This window comes from Amia ocellicauda, chromosome 2, assembly GCF_036373705.1.
Source record: "Amia ocellicauda isolate fAmiCal2 chromosome 2, fAmiCal2.hap1, whole genome shotgun sequence".
In the NCBI taxonomy this organism is placed as follows: Eukaryota; Metazoa; Chordata; class Actinopteri; order Amiiformes; family Amiidae; genus Amia; species Amia ocellicauda.
Genome location: NC_089851.1, coordinates 26,521,878 through 26,547,504, shown reverse-complemented (window position 1 = coordinate 26,547,504; position 25,627 = coordinate 26,521,878). Strand labels below are relative to the sequence as shown.

Here is a 25,627-nt window from a genome sequence, read left to right as displayed (position 1 = left end):
TAATACTTAGCATATTCAACAGCTTAAAATGAATCTGTTGTTGTGAAGAAAACTGTTAGTATGACATCACAAACTGCTCAGCTGAAGGTCTGAGTCTAACCAAATTGAAGGAAAGCTGGCTCGGTGCCTGGCCAAGTATAATAGGGTGGTGCAATGCATAAAGTGTTGAGTGCCAGTCAGTTCAATGCCAGTATTAGTCCATTTTGAGAATATAAATGGTGCAAGAGAATGAGTTTAGTGATTTCAATTAGCCACAGAACAATATCCACTTTAGAAAATGACCACACAAATTGGCACAGCCATCTGTTGGGATTTAAATGTGCTTCTCGAGAATAACCTCACTGTTTAGAAAATGGTACTCCAATGGCAACAGGGTGAGCTATGTAACTGAAGTGTAACTACAGTTTTTCACAGCAAAAACCCATGCAATTTTAAGACTTTGGTTTCAGAATAACGTATTATTCGCTGGAGCTGCAGGTTCCTCTCCAGCCGAACAGAAGCACTATTTTTGGTTAAGTCTCCTCTCTAATCTCTTCTATTATAAGGATTTGTGAGTCTGAAGGATTACCTTTCGAAAGACTCTTCTCTGAAAGCCATGAACTCAAACAGACAGGTAGGTAGAATCCACATAGATCAACGGGCAGGGCGTCCTCAACCTCTGTCCTGCTCATTCTAGATCATACGCTAATTTATATATGTTAGGCCAGTACTGTTATACTTGTATCCTGTCAAGATGTTTTAAACACTAAAAAACCCCACCCTGCACCTGCCGTATCAAAATAAAAAAGTACTATTAAACAAAAAGGAACACGATCCCACGAAGCAAGACTCTCAAAATCATGATAAATATGTCCATGGGCAAAATTAGTATGATTTGTCTTATTAAAATTGTAACTGATAATGAATTCAAGTTGTGCCATACATTTACCAAAAGTGCTGGTAGTGTAGAACTAGAACTAGACCACAACAACAAAAAAGGATAGTAATGTCATACAGTGATAAAACTTCTTGTGGCTGAAGCTGACAGGACAGGGGAGAGTGTGTAAGATCACTGAGGCTGGAGGAGATCCCAGCTGGCAGTGCAAATCTCTCCCAAAGATGCTTGGGATGTGAGAAATACACTACTGCTGCTTGCACCCATGGGACCCCACTCCATCAGAATAGCCATTTTATTAAGCCCAAGCCTAGCACTATAACATGGCTTTTTCCTTACAAAATAATACCCCTCATCGTTTCTCGTTTGCCCCGCACGTAGCACGGCGCGGCTGCAATGTGTGTGTGTGACAGCTAGGACCGGCAGCAAACCGCTTTACGGCAGCGGTAAAAGCACATATCGAAAATCCACACAAGCGGAAAATGAAACCCGGCAGCGCTGAATGAAAGTAGCGGGGTTTGAATGAGAGCACAGCAGTCACCGCTTGAGTAACTTCTTGAATACCGGCAGCTCGGGTGAGATAGCAGCACCATGGCCTCCTCCTCCGTCTTTCTGCTGGCTCTGGCCGGCTCGGCGCTGCTCCTCGGCCGGGCACTGTGTGAAGACGAAGCCGGGGACGAGCACTCGATGCATGTGTACACGGAGGACATGTTCACCAATGCCATCAAGACCAGCCCGCACTTCGTCATGTTCTTCGCCCCTTGGTAAATATGTTAATGCATGCCAGCTTTGGACATCCAGCTTTCTTTCCTGCATGATTGAATTGTGTGCACCAGTTGAAAAGGCCGGGATTATTAAAGAGCACCTCGGGGTGGTGTGGGCCTCTTAGTTTGGCTCCTGCAGCCGGAATCAAAGTGTTTTAAAATGAATTAGCCCATGTAGTTACTTTTTATTGTAGGTGTTCAGTCTTAAGACTTTGTAATCCCTCGCACAATAAGGATATGGATTACATTTTAAGAAGTTGTGCAACAAGTTGAAAAGTCCGTAAAGGGCCGCTACTTTGTGTTTAAAAGATTGGTTTTGTGTGTGTTTTGGGATTTACTTGGAAGGGCGTTGTTGTAGATGAGGTGTGACATAAGTTAACCCTGAGCTGCATGAAAAGGGAGTAATAATCAATGCATCCACATTCGCAGCAGATTAGATGAAAAGTCATTGCACAGCCTGTCTAATGCAGTTTGGGGTGACTGGGTTATTTCGGGGTCTGCAGAGGAGCCTGTGCTGCTTACGTGGCAAGCACTGACGTCATTCTCCGAAACCCCTGTGTAGTTGAGTTGAGATGAGTGTTTCTGCTGCATTGTGTGAACTTTGGCTTCACTACATGAGCAATTTAGGAAATGTTTAAACCTGATGGATCTTCGGTTGAATATTATGTTTCTGACTGTGCATTTTGGTTAGGGTTTAAGAAATCTGTTGCATCCCATAATGAATTGGCCAGGTTATCGTCTGAGAGTGTAGAAGCTCAAATCAATGTTTACTAAACATTGCACATCTTTTTGTTGAAGTTGGATCGCTTAGCCTTAATTCAACAAATCAATCTGTCGAATTAATTTAACATTAGGCCCTATTATTATTATTATTATTATTATTATTATTATTATTATTATTGGCAACAATGTTTCATCTCAAGTCTTGCTCATGAAAGTGATGTGAAGACAATGTGAAATGCCATCGTATTCAAAGAAACAAAAATTTGGATTGAATATTACATATCTTCATTTGACGTAATAGGTGATTGCTCTAGCTCATAATGTGGAGTTCAAAGGTAGTTCTGGAAACCAGTTGCCTTAAATCATAACACAGCACAGTATTATTTGTTATAATTTAAAACTGATTTGTAATGTAAAGTCCTTTCAGACTTTTAATAAATTAATTGCATGATAGCTTATTTGCACTGCTGCCTAATTAAACAAGTTTTGTACATGCATTAAGCATGCCCCATTGAATATGAGTATTTCATCATTTTAATGTAATTACAGTTCAAACTGACTAGTCCTGCCATTTGCCCAGGCTTATTGAAATGCCCCTCTTAAAAAAATCTATACAGTGCTTCAGATGTGCTTATTAAGGAGTCGTGTAAGTTGACATTAGGTATTTCACAGCTGTCCATTTGTGTGCTCAGGTGCGGTCACTGCCAGAGGCTGCAGAGCACTTGGAATGAGTTGGCAGAGAAATACAACAACATGGATGCCCCCCCGGCGTACGTCGTCAAAGTGGACTGCACTCAGGAGGGCTCCCTTTGTTCTCAGCAGGGTATTCGAGGGTATCCCACGTAAGTGCACTGCAAATGTTTCGTTTTCTTCTCTCGTGTTTCTTTGTTTTTTAATCACTATAGTTTTCTTGTTTCCTTACTAGTTTGATGCATCTCTATTTAGCGAGTTATTCATATTGATGTAACGTATAAAAGAGCACAAGACCCTTCTTGAGCTGTCAGTGCCTTCTTTTGCTATAATATAAAAAGTAATTGTACTTTTTAATATAAATCCTAGCTTCTGTAAATGAATGTAAGAAAAAAAAAAGGAAACTAGTCACCTTTTTTTCATTTATTTTTGGTATGCGTTTGTTGCGGAACAAAGTGTGTGAACGTATCATTGGCATCACTGCAAGCAATATTCCATGTTCTTTAGCAAAAACAAATATTTGGAATTTCACTGTTATTTGTTGATTGTATGTCTTGCAAAACTGGTCTTCTGCTTCATTTTCATCATTTTACAGCTGGTATATGAGAAGTAATAAAACTGGTTTAATATTTGACTACTTCACAAATACAGCTTGCTTCCTTTTGTAGAAGCTCATCTGCAGATCGGAAATTGCATTTCAGTAATCGTGCACATCTCTTAGCTTTTGCAATGTGGACATCAGAATACCATTTCATGCTTTCTATTTTCACTTAATCAGTGTCTTCTGTATAATCCCAAAGAAAATGCAAGAACTTGTCTTTAAAATGATTACATTTCTAATTTCACTGCAATAGCTTTAAGGTACTTTTATGCAGTGTAGAAGTGTGTGGTGTAAGTTCTCCTAACAGGCTCTCTTCACTCGCTCTGTTTTCAGTCTGAAGCTTTTCAGGCCTGAGCAGGAAGCGGTCAAGTACCAGGGGTCCCGTGATGCGGAGACGCTGGAGACATGGATGTTGAATACTCTGAATGATGAACCTGCTGTAAGTCTTTTTAAATTGCTTACCTGCTGTTAGACTCGCTGTAGCCAATAATTAAAAGGTTTGTTTAAACCAATTAATCTGCACCTATCAAAGCAAGAGAAAAGGATGTAACACTCGGCATCAATGCACCCACACCCTCTTATCTCTCAATGGTAAATGCCTTTACATGTTATAGGTTATTGTTTTAAATGTGATTTTTTGGGGGGGTTGTTTGTGATTTATGCACTGTATAGTAATTTATCCTTGGATTAGGAATACATTTTCAAAATGTTTTTGTTCTGAAAAATGTAATATTTATTTTTTCACATTATAAATTGTCTTTGAAAAGGGTTGTATGTCACATCCTTTGATTTTGATAGGAATAATTACTCCTTGGAACATAATGGTCAAGTGGGAATATATGAACAGAAGTTAATTGTTAGTGAACCATATAACCTATTGAAAGTTGAGACAACTTGAGTTTACATTACTTTTATTCCATGCAGATCATTTCAGGTTTAAAATCACAAATCGAGTGATCTTGCAAAACTTGAAGGATATTTACTGAAATGAATGATTATTGCCTCCTTTCGGGCTTAATTAACCCACAAGAGTTAAAAAACAAAGTCTATGAATTTCAGTTAGAAGTGCTACACTCAGAATGTCCTTTTGAAGTACATATGCTATTAGGATGCTATTCAAGTAGTGTGACTGTGTTTGTGTGGAAATCACAAATGATTAGATGTAATAGATGTGTAAATGCAAGATCCGTATGTCCACCTGAGCGCTGATATCTCTGATCATTCGCAGTTGCCGGAGTCTGTACTGGAGCCGCCCAAAGCACCAGAGCCCAAGCAGGGCATGTATGACCTCACTGCATCGTCCTTCAAGACACACATTGCACAAGGTACTGCAACGGCTTGTCATATACTTGAATTGAATTATAGTGTGGAGGTGGATTTCCCTGGTCTATGGAGGTATTGCTTCCTGTAATCCAAAACGTATGAATACCTCTATTCCTCTTTTCATTAAATACCTTTCATATATCACTAGTAAGGCCATCAACTATACATTTGTGTTAATCTATTTGAAGTCGCATAAAAGCATTTTTTCCCAGTCAAAAATATAGTTAATGCAAAAGAGCAATAAGGACTTGAATCTGAAATGATCTGCACTTTATTTACACTGCAAATGGCACTGGACTCCACTATGTAGGCCATGTAGCTGTTTTAACTTTTATTATAACGTTCTCCCCTCTCTCTCTTCTGTAGGATACCACTTTGTCAAATTCTTTGCTCCGTGGTGCGGCCATTGTAAAGCTTTAGCACCCACGTGGGAGCAGCTGGCAACGACGTTTGAGCACTCGGACAACATTAAGATTGGGAAGGTACTGCAGGGCTAGGGGCCGGGCTCCTGTAGAGGCCAGAGGATATCTCTGAAGAGTGTGCTTTTATAAACCACTGTTGTGAAGATTATGAAGGCAATGTAACAATGCAATCTTTTATCAGCAGTGCTTTACTGAACATGATTTCACATATAAAGTACATAACCAAATTTCTTTTTCAGGTTGACTGCACTCAACATTATGAGATTTGTTCCCAAAATGAAGTCCGTGGATATCCTACTCTCTTATGGTTTAAAGATGGAGAGAAGGTACTTTCTTTCTGTTTGCCGTTTGCATTTAAAGGCAGCTGGAAATGATCTATTACACTGAGCAGTGTTGCTGCTGAGAACAGTCTGGCTCTCAATGCTGTCTAGATGTCCCTTTGGCATTCATAGCCACAGCACACTGTATTTCCTGAGTAGCTATTATGCATTTATTTATTATGATGGTGTATTTTAGCAGACGCCTTGAAAAAGGCTTGCTTATTTCATTCCAAACACTAACATGCATGCATATACACAACATTAACAAAGCTTTCATGTCTACCAACAATGCATTTACCCGCACATTACTGTGAACATAAAGCAGCCATCTACTGCAGAAACCTAGTTGGTCAAGACTATTATTGTATGATACAGTAGATCTTTACTGAATTCAGACTATGCCATATTGGAGATAATATCTGTGTAATGCAATGCGTTTGTGAATTATAAATGTTATGCTGAGGTATCAAACAAAAAAAACGTATTGAAACATCTTAATCTTGGTGTTTTTCACACCAGGTTTAAGCCACTAATTATATTTCTCTATAGACTTTTTTGATAACTGAATCAGGATTCTCACTCAAAAGCAGTATTTATCTATATTTCCATGTTATTCAAATTATAATTTGTATGATATCTCTTTGGCATCTTATCTTGTTTTGTGCAATTTTCCTCTTGGTATTTGACATAGAAACTGGTATTTCCAGCGTCTAACAGCATGTTTCATATCTTAATAGAAAATTTGGGTAGATATATCAGAGTACCTCAGGATATCATGTTTCACCACTTAAAATCTCCTCACTTCTGAACATGGAGTTGAACATTAATTTCAGAAGCCAGTTTTAATAGAATTATTTGACACGTAAGCAGAAGCTCAATATAGAAAGAAGGAAATAAGAAATGCAAATCAGTGCAAATGTAGATTGTGCCAGGCGCCATTCCTGTCCTTTGTGATGTGGATGTTGATTGAAAAGACATGCTCTCACTTCTGTTGTCCACCTCTAGGCTGATCAGTACAGAGGAAAGAGGGACCTCGATTCCCTTAAGGAGTTTGTGGACAATCAACTCAAAGTCGTTGTAGAAGCTGCTGAGGAGGAACCGGCCAAAGAAGCTCCGCAGCAGGTCGAACAAATGCCTGACGAGGACGAGGTAATGATGTCTTAGCAGTTACATAAAAGAAAATACATAATTTAAAGCAGGGAACCTCATTTTAATTTTATTTATTTATATCCCACCATATAAACATTGAAACTCCTGCAGCCCACCTTCATTATTAATGTGACCATTTGTAGGACTTCTATCAAGACTCTGTGTGAAATACCAGCTGACAAGATTTCTCTTAACAGTAATTCCTTTTGGACTGGATTTATAAAAACATTTTTAGTTTGCCTATCTAGAATTGTCTCTAAGAGCACTTTATCCAGATGGGATCTCCAGCCTCGCAGCATCCAGAGGTGCATTTCAGGGTGTCTGTCCAGCCTTTCTAAAGCAACTGATCAAAAAGTGCATCAGAATCCTCAATAAACTATCAAACCCAGATGCTAACTTGTGTCTTCTGTATATTTGATCTCTACAAAAGTACATCTTCAGTAGACAATCCAGTTTTAATGTGTTGCTGATCTATTATTTTTTAGTAACCATTAGACTTGGGACAACATACACCGTATAAATATGGAACATCCATATTTTTGACTACTTTTCTTAAGTGGTTTTAATTGCTGCATTGCCTTTTAGACAAATGCTTTACCAGTGAGATGATGGCCTGGTTTTAGCCCATGTTCAGACTTTGCATGGCAATCAGATATGCTCAACAGGATGGTCAAGTAGCAATTATGGCTAAGCTAGCTATTTCCTCCTGCTGATGTAAATTCATTTAAAAATCGAAAACTTTGCAAGACTGGCAGTTGAACATTACATCATCTCTCAAAGCTTTACCCTCAACTTAAAAATACCCAGCTCTGTCAGTAACAAACTTCTTTACCAATAAACCCCAATCTTTCTAAAACCATGTACAAGTCAGATCCCTTTAAATAAGTCCATTACAGGAGACCTCTCAGGTTGTACTGAATGAATGCTGTGTTGCCACTGAAGCAAAATGTAATTTCACTTTTTCTTTTTCTTCCAGTCAAATGTACTGACCCTCACCGAAAGTAACTTCGATGACAAAGTGGCTAAAGGTCTTACATTTATCAAGTTTTATGCCCCATGGTAAGAGATCCCGCTAAAGCTCTTTGAACACTGATCGATAAATTGTATTTATCATATTTGCTACCAGTAATTGCTATTTTTTTTTCTGTAGATTATATTTAGATGGCAATTAATCATCATTCATGAAAATGAGAAACAAAGAAAAATTGTAACTTGAGGAAATCAATTAAAATTATTGTATTGACTAACTATTTATCTATTGGAAATTGGAAATTGTCCCTTCTCCTGTTTGTGTTGCTTTAGTGCATTAGAACAGTAAAGCGTATGTTTTTGTCCTGAGAGCTGTACTGTACTGTATTACTGTACGTCTGTCTCTGTATACAACGCCGCTACAAAGCAAGGAAGTCCTCTTTTGGTGTTGTGTTATAAGCTTCACCAGACCAGATAAACAAGAAGTATTCATTGGATTATCTGCACTTCTGATCACCTCAGACATTTCCTATTTGGCTAATGAAGTGCATCTAGACACCAGTGCGATGTGTACACAAAGGCCTCTCTCCTTTGGTGTGCCATGGAGGCTTACAGACTGTTTATTTTCCTAGGTGTGGTCACTGTAAGAATCTTGCTCCGACTTGGGACGACCTTTCAAAGAAAGAGTTTCCTGGGCTGACAGATGTGAAGATAGCCAAAGTGGACTGTACAGTGGAGCGCACGCTCTGCAATCGCTTCTCCGTAAGATCTTTCTCCTTTCATATTAGCAACAATTTCAAATTAGTATATTTTTACCTATATTGCACTGTATCGTATTCAGCTGGGGCAGATTTGTTAACTGCATCTTTCTGTTGGTTACTGGAGTGGAAGAGCAGTTTATTTTTCATCTGTTTTCTGTTTGCTAGAAACAATGGGTTTCACAATGTTCAGACCTCTAGAAAACTAATTCAGAGAAAAGCTACACCCAGTTATGCACTTTATATTGGTGTTATTACAAAAAGGAAGTTGTGTTGCCATAACATTTTACATTGGGGGTTTTTAGACTGGGTTGGGCTCTGCCTACTTGTGGCCTTTTGAGTTCTGTTCACATTTGTGATATTTTACAATCTTGCTGTAAAATGTGATTTTCTTATCAGCCGAAGGGTTGCGTGTAAAACAAGACAGGCATTTTAGTTTTGTATAACATTTGCACCCATTATAGCTGTTTTGTCTGCTACTTTCAAGCTTGAAAGAAATTGAATATTGAAACAAGAATCATGTGAACCCTCAATGTTTACTGTGGAACTAATGTAGTAGGTGGTCAGGGCTCAATGCATTTCAACTTAATCTTCTAGTTAAAATAGGGTTTTAGAGGCTTATCTCGGCAGTCTTTTATTTATGAAATGCAAAACCTATACAATCTATCATCACAGTAAACTAAACTACATTCAGGTTTCCTTCTGAAACAATCAAACAGTTGTCATGCAAACCACTTGGCTAAACACTGGACTCCGCTCTGTCACTATAGTGCTGATCATGCAAGGACAACATGTCTGCCGGTGCATAGAGAAACAACAATGTATATTTGAAAAATGTTTTTAGGGTGCGGCAATTCTTTGACCGAGCTATTTAGATGTAAATTGATCTGTAAAGCAACACAAAGCATGGCCTGACTGATGCAATCTCCGCGTGGGCTGTTGGAAGGCATGTAAACCCTGGTCCGTTTCCTCTGCAGGTGAGGGGCTACCCGACTCTGCTGCTGTTCCGCGCCGGACAGCAGGGCGACGAGCACAACGGAGGCAGAGACCTGGAGAGTCTGCACAGCTTCGTGATGCGCCAGGCCAGGGACGAGCTCTAACGCCACCGCCTGCTTCCTTTACTGCTAGTCTCTGTGCTGTCGCGGGTTATTCCATCGCATTTAGAATGGATCTCTACCAGGCAGATTTTTTTTTTTTTTTATTCTTCCTAATAAAGTTGTATTTAAATGGGATATATTTTCGGTCGGGTGACTGTGGATCTTCGGGATCATGAATCGATTTTGGGAGATGTGAAGGCGCTTCCTGTCGTGTCTACAGCCTGCTCTTCTGGGTGGCTGTGGCGTGTTATCGAATGGATAGGAGGCCGAAATGAAAACCACTTCACCTGAGGTACTCTCTTGATCACAGAGACTTTGTTGAGGCGTTTATACTCATGGCTCTTTCCCAGATCATGTGACTGAAGTGCCACAGTGTGTCATGTGCTTCATGTCTGTGAAATACAATGAACAGTAGCATCAACCACTTAGTTCAGTCTTTTATTTAACTGCTGTTCAACAGCTACAGATGCAAGTCTACTTTGTAACCCGTCAGCTAAATTAAGTGGTTTGTGCTGCAAAATATTGAGATTTCTCACCAGGGGGAAAACAAAAATGACTTGTTTTTATTTTATATTTTTTTAGTTATTTCCATTAACCTCTACACTGGTGTCTTTAAGTATGGAATATTTAACCCTGTATTTGTGATTTAGTCCTTAATGTCTGACGATTGTACAGATTAAACCAACAGTGCCCTCCACTGATCTGGTTTGCTTTTTCAGAGACCTCTATCTCTTTAATTACTCTTTCTTGATTTATTTACAGCAACTTTACACAGTTGGTATGGCAAACATATCACTTTTTTGAATGTATCTTCATGGGGGATAGCTATAATACAAGTTGCACCTTCGGTTTTGTTTTTCTAAATTAAAATGACTGACTATAATTAAAAAGGCTTAGTTGCTGCAATGTAAATTGGTGCTTGCTTGTCTGTTAAAGTGGTCTTTTATCAAAATGTAACAGTTACTGTAACTGTCTTCCATAAAGTTGTTCACATTCACTTGACTGTCCTGTCATTTTGACAATTGATAACCATTCTGCTACTTTGGGATTTTGTTTAACCAACAGTTCTTTAGACTAAAAATATTTTATTCTGTTTTGCCCCTGGTGCATTAAAAAAAAAAAGAAAACTGAAGAATTGAGTAAAAGGACACCCCTGTGAAGAGACGGTCTTAAGAGTTCACATGTATCCCCATGTTTGATTTTCATAACCATTTAGAATTTCACTGTAGTGGTAAGAAGCACATGCTGTACTAAAGCCTTTGATTATAATGTACTGTAGTTTGAGCAATTCTTACTCCTGTATTGTGCCATTACCTTTAGAATATATTTCATTGTGTGCTACTGTGATCACTGGCTAAGAACTGGGAAGAGTGATGTTTAAGATGTGATTTTTTTTTATGATAAAGTACAATAGTTTGAAACATATATATTCATAAAGTAGCAGTTTCTACTAGACACTAAAAAGAGGAAGTAGAGTTATTTTGATCCTCTTATGTATTCGGCCACTATGTAAAGATGTGGCCATGGTGTATCAGAGCACAAAGGAAACGCCCGCTTCAGAAGAGAGATAAAAGGAGGTTTGCATTAAAACCTTTTCCATACAGATAAAGATTTCAGAGAATCCTTGCTTTCATCAAATCAGTTATGTTTTGCTTATAACAGACTGATTAAGCTTGATCGGGCTCTTGCGTTCTCATACTGAGCTGCACTGAATGTCCTTGGTTCTGTCTGTCCTGCCAATCAACCTCATATTTCAGGTTCACAATTACTCTCGGCTAAAACAATCTCGAAGGCAATTTCTCCCTTTGAAATGACTGCCAGCTTTAACGATCTCTGAAATTCTCCATCCTATTTGCTTCATGTTTTTCTCTTGCCTGAGGCTCACTGGCACGTGGGACTGAAGGCAAAGGCTGCGTCAACCAAAGGTTGTCCAGGACGTACAACTGCGCAGTTCCAGTACCACCATCCCATGCCATTGACCACAATAGTAATATAATCTTTTTAATTTGTCCTCAATTTATTCTTTTGTAGAGGGATTATATGCAGATGTCATTGTTGGATTCTTTTTTGATTTTTTTTCTCAATTTGAATTTATGCTCATTCAATTAGGGGAAACAAATGAATGGACAGGAAAACCACTTAGGATGTCAATAAAATCTTTATGGATAGCACATGGTGTAGACATTAAAGACTCCAGTGAAGGAAAGCAGTCGTTCTTATGAGTGGGTTGTACAATACACAAGAACATTTTTTGTACCAGAATAAAATGGCAAAATTAGCAGTAAAATTGTTTACATGACTTTGACAATTTCATAATAAATCTTTTCCAAAAATGTTTTGTCTCGACTTTACTTGACTGTAGTGAAGAGTGAAATAAATAAGTTGAAAATGTACAAGTATTTACACATAAATGAAACACCATAATATGATTTAGAAAAATGTAAACAGCAGCTTACAGAGGTATTATTTTTCTTATCATAAAAATATTTGTGGCAGATTAGGCAAGAGGGGACTTGTAGTTGTTTTCTCCCTCCATCACGTTTTAGACCTGTATCATCTGAGAGCTAAAGGACAATTGTGTTTAATTCATATGATACAATTTAGCATGCTTTATACACATGGCTGTAATAATTAAAAAGAATGCCCTTAACAAGAAGCCATCATTATGTAATAAACCTCAAATTTAGTCTTGGGAGAGTCTGCTTGGTTAAATATCAACATGGTTATAATGTTTGTAAAAGTAAATATTTCTGTACAAAAAAATATATATTTGTGATAAAATTTGAAAACCAATATACAGCCACATTTACTAATTTAGCTTTAAGCTGGTATTAATTAAAATAGTTTTTTTATGGGGTTTGAACCCTGCTTAGTTAGTTATACAAGGAAGAAAACAGTGTACGGAGAGAGAAAAAAAAAATCCCCTGTGGCATACTTACTGTAATGTGCATTGTGATATATTTTTAATAGCTTGTTTTGTACTTAAAGATTAAAACTTTGGTTAGTCAGTTACATATCTGTTAAAAATAATGTGTTGTAATCAAGGGGCTGGCGTTTTTCATTGTCCTAAAAAGCTTTTCACTCGTTATTTTCCATTTAAGACAATCTCTGACCTCTGACCCATTAATTCTGTGTTTAAACTCCATGCTCTCATTGACTTCCCTTTGGTGGCTACAGTGAGACCAACAATGGTGTGCCATTCCCAGTCTTAAAAATACTTTTAAATATTGAAAACTGGGCTTTCGTTTTTCCCTGCCAAGACAAAAAGAAAAGCTGCACACCATCATTCATCCCGAGTCCTTAAACACAAAGTGAATAAGATGAGGAGAAACACTAGTCTGTCAAAAAACAAAAAACCTTTATAAAATAACTTTTCAAACCATCTGTGGAGAGGCTCTTAGCTTTCTTTTGCACTGGAAGCTGTGCACGACTTGTTCCAGTATCTGTCAGTTCCTGTCAATGACAGCCACAAGCTCTCACCACCATGTTCTTGTATTTCTTCAGGATTACATTAGAGTTGTCATCGAAGTAGAGCACTGAAATGGGATTCAGTTTTGTGGGGGCACAACTTGGCTTGGGAACATTTTCTGGATTCATGAGGTGGACCTGTTGATTTTAATGTTATTTGGAAAGGGGAAACAGAAAAGGTTTGTGAGAGTTTCAATATATGGTATTCAGAATATATTAAACAATGTAAAATACTAATATACTACTACAGGTTTAGAAGAGGCTTTTTCCATTTTATACATAGAATGCAGGGTTATAGTTATTCTTATCTAAGCATACAAGATCTTGTACAAACAATATAGTCATTTCTAGTACAGCCGGAACTAAATGAGGTTGTTTGTTTTATGGGCTGTACAGTTTACCTCGCTCAGGAAAGTCTGATATACTTCACCACTTGTGAAATGCTATTACATATCACCGAAGTATCAAGTATTCTTCATTTTCAGCTCGTTTATTTGTCATGCTGTTGAAAGCACTCGACAAAAGAACGTATTCTTACCAGTGTCTGCACGATGGCGTGGTTTGTGGCGTTCATGTGTGCATTGAGAGGAAACGAACACTCGCCGTCACAGTAGTTTGCCGCATATCCCTCTGGCGCTATAATCCAGTCCTAAAATAAAGAGGGAATTACACTTTGTGTGGTCAATTATGGGGTCAGTACATGTCTAATACATAAACTAAATCATAAACTGTGTAACAAAATCATCAGTATGACTTTTAGTGGATGCAAAAGGTTCAAAACGCCTGGACTTTTCAGCATGGAATTTCTTCCATCTTCCATTTTTTGTTAACACTTAACTGCTTTTGTAAATGTTTATTGTAACAGTCATTATTCATTATGTTTATTTTTCCTCTTCTAAGGACAAGTGGGACTTTCTATCCTTGCAAACATTCATCATCTGATCACTTATGGACTTCTATATTTAGTTAATATAGATGATATATAATGATAAATATATTGTCCTTAACTTATTTTGGTTAAGATGCTTACACTCTTATCATGAGAACTTTTCATGTCTCTCTCTCTATGGCTATATAGATATGTATATAAAATGTGTACTCCCAGATTAAAGGGAACACTCTTGCAACATGTTTTGGAAATCTATATTCATAACTAAATGCATTCATGCCGTTATCAATTGATCTGCTCTTGGTAAACGCAAACACATCCGCGTGGAACACTGAAAGCCTAAGAATATACTGCCCCCTGCCATAGCTCTGAAACAGCAGCCATTTCAATGACACAAATTACAGTTTTCACAGCTGGTCACACACTGGGACACTGATGGGTAATTCCATCAGACAGTCCAAGCCCCCGAGATCTTATTTTCTTACATTTACATAGAGCTCCCTCGATCTTCCTGCAAATGAACAAAAACCCTACAAGAAGCTGCCCACGAAATGCACTATTGTAATAAAGCCACACTGAGTTGTTAAATATTGTACCAAAAGTTCAGACACGATGCACTGTAAATCGATATCCAAGGTGGCCACTTCAACAGGACACTGATGGCATCACCAGCACACCTCCCCACAACCCCCCAGGAAATCCATTTTAATGACTTTATAAGGGTCTACAACTCTTTAGTGTCCCTCTCATGTGACTACAGAGAAGGAAACACTGCCTCAGCCAGGCCGTCAATGGAACAGGCTGTAGGTGACAAAATCTGGTGATGCCAAGCTTGACTCGGAAAAGGGAATAATAAGGGGAGTCTTAGGGGAAAAAGGGCATGTGCACAGGTTGAGTCTTATTCAAACCGAGGGCCGAGGAAAACCACTATATGTCCAATCAATTGTGATAAATGTTTTACTTCCACACAGTCATTTAATTTGTCGTGCCTTCAGTCTGAAATTCACAAAGAACTGCTCTGCAATCATGATCTGCTAAGATTGGCCAGTGTGTCACTGAGGATTGTGTCGCAAGCATTCAATAAATAACAGTGAATATTTTTTGATAATTAGATTTAATAAATGTATTGTAAAATAGATGGTCAAATAGGATTTAAACTATTCTACCACCAGTCCCTCAAGTCGGTCTTTGGCAGTTACCCTCTAGATGTCAGTGCTGTCTATGTATAGATTTATTTATGATCAGAAAATAACACTTGATCGTTTTTGAACAAAACATTACATTCTTTCCAGATCATCCAATAAATGTCACTTGCTCCATGTTGTTCTAAAAATAATATTACAAAAAAGTCATTATATATATATTTAAAAAAACATCACGTATGTCTCTTTTTGGATTTACAATTGGCATTAAATAAGATCGATTAAACCTGTTTACATTGTGCACCGTAGGGTTATGTAAAACTATAACACAAATGTAATGTTTTCAAGTTACCCTCTCCTTTAGATTAGTTTCTACACATGGAGAACTACTCAGAAAGAAAACAAACTACGGTTATGGTAAATTCCCCAAATCCTGCTGTCCAAAATGAGCTGAAGGAATGCTTCAAGCTTCACATTTTCATTGTGGTTCTTTAAAATCAACAAAGTTAGTGCAACTGTATCCTCACCTGCCACCCAAGTTCTCTGAAGCTGACGTAGAGCTCGTGTTTTCTGCAGGCCGTCTTCTGGTCACTGCTGTTATAATCTGTCCAGAATAAGGAACAAAAAGACACCAATGTTTAACCAGACAGAGACACAGACAGAGACAGAGTTTCACATTTAATTTGTCCCCTTTTGACTTTTGGCCACTGTCTCGGACAGACTGGTGTGAATTTCTGTTACAATATCTAGGCCCATGTTTACAGTGCAAGGAAGACGGGGAGCTTTCTTCCTTTGTTCCGGAGAAACCTGAAACCTGCAAACATGAAAAACCACGTATTGTGCATTGTTTCAAATCCTGAAGCAGTTACATTGTTATTAGAGTTAGTAGTAGCAACACCAGTAATAGTGTCGATATATAAATCATCAAATGGAAGTGACATTTTCTTAAATATTGAAAAAAAAAAAAAAAGGGGAATCATATTTTAAATAGTTTTTCCAATAAAGAAGAAAGCAACAAGATGAAAAACAAACATCATATAGTACATCAGTGTGGCACAATCTATTGATTCCAATGCGATTTGATCCGAATTGTTTAATTGTTCTTAGCAATCACCTTTAAGCACAGCGGCCCGAAGTGTTTTTGTCTTTCATGGAATAACAAGAAAACTTCTAAAAATGTGTAGAGGAAAAAACAACAGAATAAGACAGGAACACTGCAGGATACTGGAGAGATAAGGAATAAAATATGGAAGCAAACTACGTTGCGTTTAACTACAGTTTTAGGTTTTGTACACATAGGCATTTGTCCATTTCCCTTCTTGACATTTCATAAGTTATTTTCAGAAATAATTGTCCTTTAAAAGTAAAGTTCTAATAACAGCAGTTACTGTTATCTATGTTGGGGTGTCAATTGAAAGTGATGCTAGTCGAAGGTCAGATTTTCTATTGTTCTACAGTGACTGCCTAGTATTCTATTCTAATTTTTATTGATAAAATATAAAGTAATTTGATGACATCTACAGTTTAAAATTCTTTGTTAAAAAGCAAAACAAAGGAAGTAAATAAATGCTTCTCGTCAGTATCATGCCTGAAAAAAATGTGGATACATTTACGATATCAGAAAGACTTCCCATTTCTGAAATCCCACCCAATGAACTGATCTGGCTACTTCCTTGCCAGCTCTCTGAGGCCGCTGGGACGCATCCAGGAGGATGTAAAACATAAATGTGCAACATCTGTGTTTTCGTAAACAGGCTGAGATAGTAGCATGTCATCCTAAGCTTTTTTGCTAGCTACTGTAAACACTCGCCAAATGACAAAGGGATTTATTTGCTCTACTTCAGAGATAGATTTGGGTTATACAACCCCTATTTTCTGCTACTTGTTCAAGCTATCTGATTAATGTTCTCTTATAAGAGAATGTAATTGAGATCAACATCAAGGGATTACATTTGAGAACTAAAGACTTAAGGCTACTTAATAATAAAAGTTACAGTAAAGAAAACAAATGTATAACAAATTAAAGCCTTGCAATTCATCACACTGAGTTTAACCCTAAAATATAATGTCACAGTCTACACTGTGCGTTAGCATACCTGCACATTCTTCATGTAATGAAGTACAACCCAATGTAATTATAGCATCCCTGCACACATAAATGCAGAAAGGGCACTTTGGATCACATAGCTCAGAGTGCCGTAGCTTTCTGTGGTTCACTGTAAAAACACAGTTCTCTACCGAAACAGAAGGGGAAGACTAAGTGAACATGATGGCATCGAGGGTCAAACCGCTGGTCTGTTCACTACAAAGAAATATTGGTTTCAGGGGTTTCCTTGTTCCACTTTGCGTTCCTTGTATTCCTGTTACACTGGAGAGGGACTTTCTCCGGATTCCTCGAAAGGATCATTTTTCAGGGAAAGTGCAGCTGTGCTGTAATCCTAGGGAGCCCTACTGATGGCCCTGCAGGGGCTTTGTTGAGGGTCAGGCTGTTAAGGCGCATCTTATGTTTCCCTTGGATTTGGATGAATAAATATTTACAGAGATAAATCCTCTTGCAAAGTGCTGGATTGGTCCCAGGACATCCATACAGCAAATGCCCTTGCCAATTGCTTACTGGCAGCTGAAATGACCACCTTAAAACTGATGCAGGCCTAGTTTTAGGAGACCCCATCAGGGGGTTTACAGCCTAGGAAACTCTGACCTGCGTTACTCTGAGGGAAGTTCACTGCACATTCCTGAGCACCTCAGCCTTGATGAGGGAGGAAGCCTTCGAAAAAGGACATCGCCTCCAATTCCTACGGTTTGTACAACACGTTAAAAACCATTCATCACATGGGGACAGACAAAACTACTAACATACTAAGATTGTTTTATTTCCTGAAGTGAACGCAACCTATATAATTCCAGCACTTGTTTTAAAATGCTGTCCTAAACAAAGTGGTAAGGCTTGCTTTTCAACTTTCATAATTTATTAAAATAAGAAAAACAAACAAAACAAAAACTGTACAGATATACATGTTCATATTATATGCAGTGGTAAAATCTAAAATGTTTGATCAATGTCATTTTAGACAAATTAATTCAATGGGTGTTACAGTCACAGTTCATTATTTAAGGTCTTATTCTTAAATGTGGATTTTTAGTTTGATTCAGACTCCAGAAAGCACTGAAGATTGCCTTGTATTGAAATGAAGACTAACTTTGGACTGCCTCTCCATAGAAATCAAATCTGTCTTAGTCATTCAATCAGCTGGAATCTTTACAGTTTTCTCTCTACTAAGTTATCACAGATAAACATAGTTTAATGTTTATTAAATTATTGAAGTGAAGCACTGAACATCATTTCAGTTGAAAAGTGTCAATATTTACTGCTGCGACTGCAACTGCCTGTAACGTTGGGGAGAAGGTTTTGGTTTCTTAGCTAATACTGTGTGAGTCAATCAGTAATGATGAATCCCAGCAGTGAAGGGGCCCCCCAGAGGCCCTCACCAGGAGGGGTTTACAACACTCTTAATTAATCACAGCATTTACAGTCAGGAGGCCCATTGAAGAAAATAAAAACCTATTTATTGTGCGATTTCACAGAGTGTAAAGGCCAGATCAGTGGTACCTATAAAACACTCTTCCCCTCTGCTGTACTTCCTGCCTGTAAACTTTAATTTCCTGCATTAGCTTTCCAAATAGACTGCAACATGACTTTGACCTGGAAAACTCAAGACTATTTTGAAAATTAAGAATCCTTTACAAAGACAGTACAGCTGAACTATTACTACTACTTTATTCTGGATGTACTTCTATCTCTATTGTACAACATATTACCTCATTAATATGGTACAAAGGCAATATAGTTATTAAAACTAAACAAAACAAACATGTATTCATGGTATTAGTAGTGTAGCACATTGACACACTGAAAAAATATTTTAAGGTACGCAGTTCCTTTGAGGGAGAAGCACAGATACTTTGTGATCAGTAGCTATGGCGATATACAAGTAAGCGTCCCCTCAGATCCAGGCTACACGGACTGGGAAATAGTGTTGTGAGTTAGTAACCTGAAGCACAGCACCAGCTGGGTGGCTCCAGGGGCAGCTCCTGCATACAGTCTCAGGACATCGGAAGTGTGCGAGTTCACAGTGTACTCAAATAAGGAGGTCTTGGTTCATATTCAGCCAGTCAGTAAACCCAAAGGGGATTCGCAGCAAGGGCCCAGATGAAATCAGGGGCTGTGGGCGTCAGCCTCCTCCTCAGACACCTCTAGGTAGATACCCACCACAATTTGTGCATATGCAATATCCCAGCACGAGAGTCATCGTGATACATGTAGAAATGCAACAGAACAGCACATCCCAGGAAACTCCTTGGCAAAAAGGAATGAGACCATTGTCCATGTGATTTTTGCTGAAGTTTATCTTTCTTCCTGTCTTTCATCACAGAGGTTATTAAACCCTCTCATGAGTGTTGCGACGTCTAATTATACTAACAGTAAACAAAAGGAGATTTGGGCAGGGGGTGGAAAAACACAGCTGTACAACTCTGTGTTATTATAATTCTTTAGGCGGTAATGTAAAGTTGGTCAGTCTTTTACCAAGCGGTTAATGACTGGCTGGATTAATTACAGGTCTGAGGGCGTAACTCAGATTATAGCAGTGGATGGTCATTAAGTCCCAGGCGAAGGGCCAATCTAACATACATTACTGCTCAACCCCCACATTATGTTTAAAGGTGTTCTTATTGTGTTTTGTTCTATTTAGGGACAAGGGGGTCTTGATGAAAATATACAATTATTTACATTCCTCACTATGCTCTAAAACGTTACATTTTAAAACAAAAATCAGTCAATTAAATGGTTCTTAATTGAATTATCCATGCTATTGGCCTTCACAAGGATTACTATCATGAAAGTCACTTTTGTATTTCATATCTTACTGGTCTTTAAGATGTACTTAAGAAGCTGGTAAATATATTTAATCAGACTTAACTGGAGAGTTGTAATTCTTAGAATATCTGCATTATAATGAACAATGCAATATAGCACATTAATTTTGGTCTAATGTCTTATCAAACTTTTTAAATTTAATTTTGTAAGTAAGTAAATATGTTTGGGACATTAAACAATGGTGATATTTGTTGGCTTTTTGCGGGCTTCAAGATACCCCATGCCTCAATAGCCATTCATAAATCAGACCCAGGTGTCTAACACACAATTAATGTAACAATGGTGGTCTTTATCAGAACCAACAGGAAAACTAAAGCCACTTTTTGAACAATGGAATAATGCACTTTTCATTACTTGCATTCAATGTAGAAAACGTGTGGCATATTATTCTAAACATCTGTCTCACGATATGCCTCACTCCTATGGTTATGAAGGGACCACTGTCATGAAGCTTTGGTACTTCCTTCGCTATGTCTAAATATTTAGACTTCACTTGTCTCAGGCGCCTGGGTGGAAGAGGATAAATGTTTTGGATTATGAAAAGTTCATTCCTTCTCCCAAAAAAAAAAAAAAGTTGAAACAAAGTCTTTTTCCTGTATTACTTACATGATAAGTAAATATTTTTCATTTCAGTATCTTAAAGATACCAAGAACTTCAAAGGCATTCAAGATATGGCTTTGACCCAATCCCAGATGTCCTTACAATCCTCAGTGGTCTATTCACAGAATTCAAACCGCATACATGTCATCACTTTCTCTCTCCTCAATCTAGAATTCATATTATGTTGCACTCCTGACACTTCATTCTGATACAGTAGGTTAGAGGATTTGAAAAGAAAAATAAATATTAGACACTCTGGCCAAACAAAGGATATGTTTACTTGTAAATGAAATGGTTTCAGAGATAGACATAATATTCCTTAATCTCCAATATGCAAAACAAACAAAACAAAAACAATGCCTATTCTGATTAGCTGCATACAGGTTGTGTGTCCTGTATCATTTCATGTCTAGAATAGTCATCATTTTGCAATTATGCGATTAGGCAACACAAAAAGTCTAACAATTTACTCATACTGCAATAAATTGAAAAATGTCGGATAGATGTCAAGCTGTACTTCATAAGTAAAATAAGCCATCGAAGAAGCCCAGATGTTTCCATATAACCCTTGGGCCACGGCAGTTCACCTCCAGCAGTTAGGTTTCTTTCAAAGGCTTCAATGATACAACAAGAACCAAAGTCGCTTGGCCTTCTTCAGTGACCTTCACACAGCAAAGGGTTTATATAAAACAGGGTAGAGTACAGTTCTACATATTTCCCATTGGGGGAGGGGTATTTCCTCATTTAATGCGATCCTTGTTCGGGAACAACACACCTGCTCCTTCAGTTGATTTAGAAAACAAGGCAGCAGGGATGTATAATATAAAGTGAAGGCAGATGCCGAAGTAATTCGTCTCATACCCTCCATTACCCCTTTCATGTTCTGCAAGCTGTCACTGATCCTCAAGTATGTGCTACATGCAACTGTGGGGTCAGATATAATGTGGACAAAGTACTGATGTAGCAGGAACATCACTTCTCTTCATTTACTCCTTCTGTACATTAACATTTTATGCAGATTTAAAATCAAGAAGCGTGACATTGATTAATTCCCTCAAAAGGAAGCTCTTTCGTGCCAGCCTTTTCCCATCCAAGACCAGAGGGAGTTTATCAGGCAGTGCCAATCTAAGGATGCTGTAGATCAGTAGCGTCTAGCCCTGGTTCATGAGAGTGCCATTCTCTAAAACCTCAGTATCTGATTAATTAAGCAAGTCCCGAAGTCCATTAAAGGAATTCTGATCATTGTTTCACATATTCCCTGACTGCTGGAACAACAAACCATCAGTTTGAAATGTTTCCCAGCCTTAATAAAATTGTGTGATTTAAGAGGTTGTCCACAGAGCGGATTGATTTGGTGTTTCCAGGACCAGGACTGGAGATGAGAAGCTGACTGACCTGCTATGCTGGGGCCCTTGGGCACATCCTGCGGCTGCGTGGAGCGGTTTCGGTTCTGCTGCCGCCGCTTGTTGGCCGAGCGTGTGGTGCGGACGTGCACTTCGCTGACTTTGAAGAAAGCCACCATGAAGGGCTGCTTGTCATGGGGCCCGTCACGTCCCATCAGGCCAGCTTCCTTTGGGTTAACGCTCTTACCTTTTATATAACATGACAAAAAAAATAAACATTATTACTTCAGTGACCAGATTACTTCATATTCTCTGGGACATTTTAAGTCAGGACAGGATTTTAAAAACCATTTAGATATCATTCCCCATTAAGCATTGCCTTTGCTGACTACTATTCCCTGCTCAACAAATTATGTTTTCAAATATCAAATGTAACACAAAATACAGTTATTAATAGGTTACAATCAGTATTTATATTATATGAAATTGAATTTGCAACTACTATCCCACTGTAATCTAAGCAATTGACATCCTGTTCATTTGGCCCGATTGGAGGCAGGAATAGCGAACAGCTGATCAGTCTTACCCATTTCCTGCACACAGCAAATAAGCAACAATTTTGGAATATCTTGTCAAAGGTCAATTGCTCAATTTAGACATTCATTTCAGTTGAAGGGCAACTTTGAAAAATAGGTCAATTTGTTCCCATTTATGATGGTTCATGGCTTTCCTCAGTCTGGTTCTGTGAACAGGACCCTAAATGGCTTCCATGGCTGTTGACTCAACATCCTTTTTTTATCAGTATTATTTGGAGCATAATTGTGGTTTGTTTTAACAGTTTGTTTTCTAGAACTATAGATCTAGGTCCCTCTGGAAGATGGTAAATCCTTACCGTGGCTGGTTTCCACACTAAGTTGCAAACCCAGATTGTGTTTAGGGCTCATCACCCACAGGTTACTGGTGGCTGTGATATCAAACTCCAGCCAGCCTTCATCCGTGGCCCACAGCTCTCGAGACTCCAACAGGAAGAGATCTGCATCCCTACAAGACAAGAAATCCACACTATAAAAGGAACGAAACAAGCAGGTCATGGGTTTCATGTGCTATGTATGGGTCCAGTTGGGTGAAGGACACTAGGGCTGTCAGCACATGTTGTGATGCTTTGGACAACAGTGTATTGCCACCATTGACCGAATCTTAAGACAATATGGTGCACAGTCACAAAAGCAGTCATTTTATAAATTTTCCCCTATTGTCCACATACTGTTGCAATGCAGAGTATATCCTAAAACATTTGCTGCATGCCAATGTATGTACATTATAAGGTTTTGCAAAACATTTCAGCATTTTATTATCTAAAATTATCCTTATAAAGTGCAATAAACATCATCATTTTGGCAGTAATCTGCACACAAAATGTACACTTTCACATCTCTGGTATTCATTTCAGCAATTTCAGTCTGCAAACACATGTGAGAAATACATTAACGTTCAAATCACTTGCCCTCAGCTCAAACAGTAGTAAACCTCCCCTGCTTTGCAACAAGCATGTCCACTAGCTTCATATAAAAGGTTTACATAACACCGTGGCCACTAATAAACTGCCACTCCATCTGTAATGCACTGTGCTAGATTTCAAATTGATTTCAGACAACCAAGTAGGCTGACCACGTTACAGTAAAACAGCCAACACGGCAGGAAAGCTCTCGGCTGGACTTCAAAGCTAGCCATTAACCAGGTGTTAGTTTTTTCTCCCCCCCCCCCCCGTTACGCATCGGTAGCCCTTTTGCGGTTTTATTAGGCATTAATTAAGACATTATTAGGCTTCCATACGACGAATGTTCAAAATCAGCCTTCTGTCTGGTAATTAACACATTAGTTTCAACCTGATGTGGCCAGTTCTGCCGACTCACAGCTTTTTTTATTTTTAAACCACCATGACAGAGATTGATCATTGAATTGTTTTTAACTAAACCTTTGCCAATACAATAATGGGAACAGTTAAAGTTTTGTATCCCGTTTGTTATTATACCTTGTCACACTCACTGCACCAATACAAGCTGACAACTTGAAATTGGTTGCATTAGGCTGGTGACTGACAATTCTAAAACTTATTGGTTATTTTAACAGTTGAAGGAACATGTGATGCGGTGTATTTTTGGAATCGCTCCCTTTGATCACTAAAAGGATGTAATTGGGAAAACAAACACCCAATCAAGCACAAAGGAAAACAATCTGTCCTTGTCATAGAGATCAAGGGAAATTGCGTCCGAGCCGGATCATCAAAACATAAGATGTTGAAGGTGCCATAAGATGAGACCATCAAGAAAGGGTTTCAGCATAGTGGTAGAGAGAGGAAAAGAAAGGGTATAAAATACTTGCCTGTTTGTCATACATTATTGGGAGATTCATTATGACAAAAATAAAAATATGTGCCAAGGAAATTAATACTTAAAAACTGTAATTTAGGGAGATAAATGACTAAGATAACTGTTACTCCCACTATGGTTTAGTTTTTTGGTTTTGTTTAACAAAGCCAAAAGACATAATTGAGTCATCCAAGAGAGAGAGAAGGAGACATTACCTAGGCAAATGTTCGGCTGACCTTATTTTCTGGATTAAAATGATCAGTTTCATTTCAATAACTGCTTAGTGCACTAGAATCTTTTGTCTGAGATTTTGTTATGTCTAGCTAGCGGGCTTTCTCCAGCCGAATGTGCTTATTAAAGACCAGAAGCTATAATCAAGCAATTATATTTATAACTTGAAGACTTCAGAAACTACCAAATTAATCAGTTGATTAGCAACTACAGTTTGCATGCTGCACATGTTCCTGAGTTTGCTGGCATGTAGCAGGGGTCTTCAAAGCCTAAATTAGGTTTAGGGTAAACCTCCTTCCATAATTACTATAATTGAAATTATATAGTCCCTTTAATCTTGAAACACCTCATAAAGGCAGAATTTATTATTTATTTTTAAACTGGTTTAGCTCACACCATACATATTTAAAACGGTGTGGGACATTTACACATATAAAGGCGGTGGATGGACCATTTATAATAAAGTGTCAAAAGAGCATCCAAAAGTAAAGTATTAAAAACAATGACAAAAAGGACAATGCTGAGCTACTCTTCAATTAACTTTTCTTCATCACTTATAATATATATTTTTTTAAGTGGTTTGTTTTACAATGCGACACAATGCATACAATTCTGTTATTTCAGTCCTTCCACCCCCACCTCCTCCGCAACCCCTCCGTAATGTAGGCCTATATGGTTGACAAACTGGCCATTCCCTTTTCTCGGATACCAAAAATGAACTTCTGATGCAACTGTGGTCAGGCCTCCGTTAAATTAAATACACTGCAAAACCAGAGTTAGACGTTTTAATGTTTGTGTGATGAGTCTGAGCAAAAACCAACCCAACCATTCTGTATTCATGGTTTTAAAATTTAATCAACGATTATGCAGCAAACTGCTACTGGGTCTACTTACATTCGCCTCAAAAAAATACATTATAGTTATCCACTTTAATAATTTTTTTAATCTATATTCACTA

General features: G+C 38.1%; 2 protein-coding genes across 2 annotated transcripts in view; one reads left to right on the top strand and one right to left on the bottom strand.

Moving 5' to 3' along the window:
* The first annotated feature begins 1,332 nt into the window (after positions 1-1,332).
* On the top strand, positions 1,333-12,025 carry txndc5 (thioredoxin domain containing 5). The gene is made up of 10 exons (XM_066722100.1): positions 1,333-1,638; positions 3,054-3,203; positions 3,986-4,091; positions 4,881-4,977; positions 5,342-5,457; positions 5,637-5,723; positions 6,723-6,866; positions 7,843-7,925; positions 8,468-8,597; positions 9,571-12,025. The coding sequence occupies exons 1-10, from the start codon at positions 1,466-1,468 to the stop codon at positions 9,691-9,693; spliced, it is 1,209 nt and encodes a 402-aa protein (XP_066578197.1). The 5' UTR covers positions 1,333-1,465; the 3' UTR covers positions 9,694-12,025.
* Positions 11,830-25,627, bottom strand: part of bmp6 (bone morphogenetic protein 6) — a 42,999-nt gene continuing 29,201 nt past the window's right edge. The window contains exons 3-7 of the mRNA XM_066722069.1: positions 22,962-23,110; positions 22,122-22,316; positions 15,717-15,793; positions 13,697-13,807; positions 11,830-13,296 (exon numbers count right to left, since the gene is read on the bottom strand). Coding sequence (XP_066578166.1) covers positions 13,147-13,296; positions 13,697-13,807; positions 15,717-15,793; positions 22,122-22,316; positions 22,962-23,110 — 682 coding nt within the window. The 3' untranslated portion in view covers positions 11,830-13,146. The remainder of the gene's footprint in view (positions 13,297-13,696; positions 13,808-15,716; positions 15,794-22,121; positions 22,317-22,961; positions 23,111-25,627) is intronic.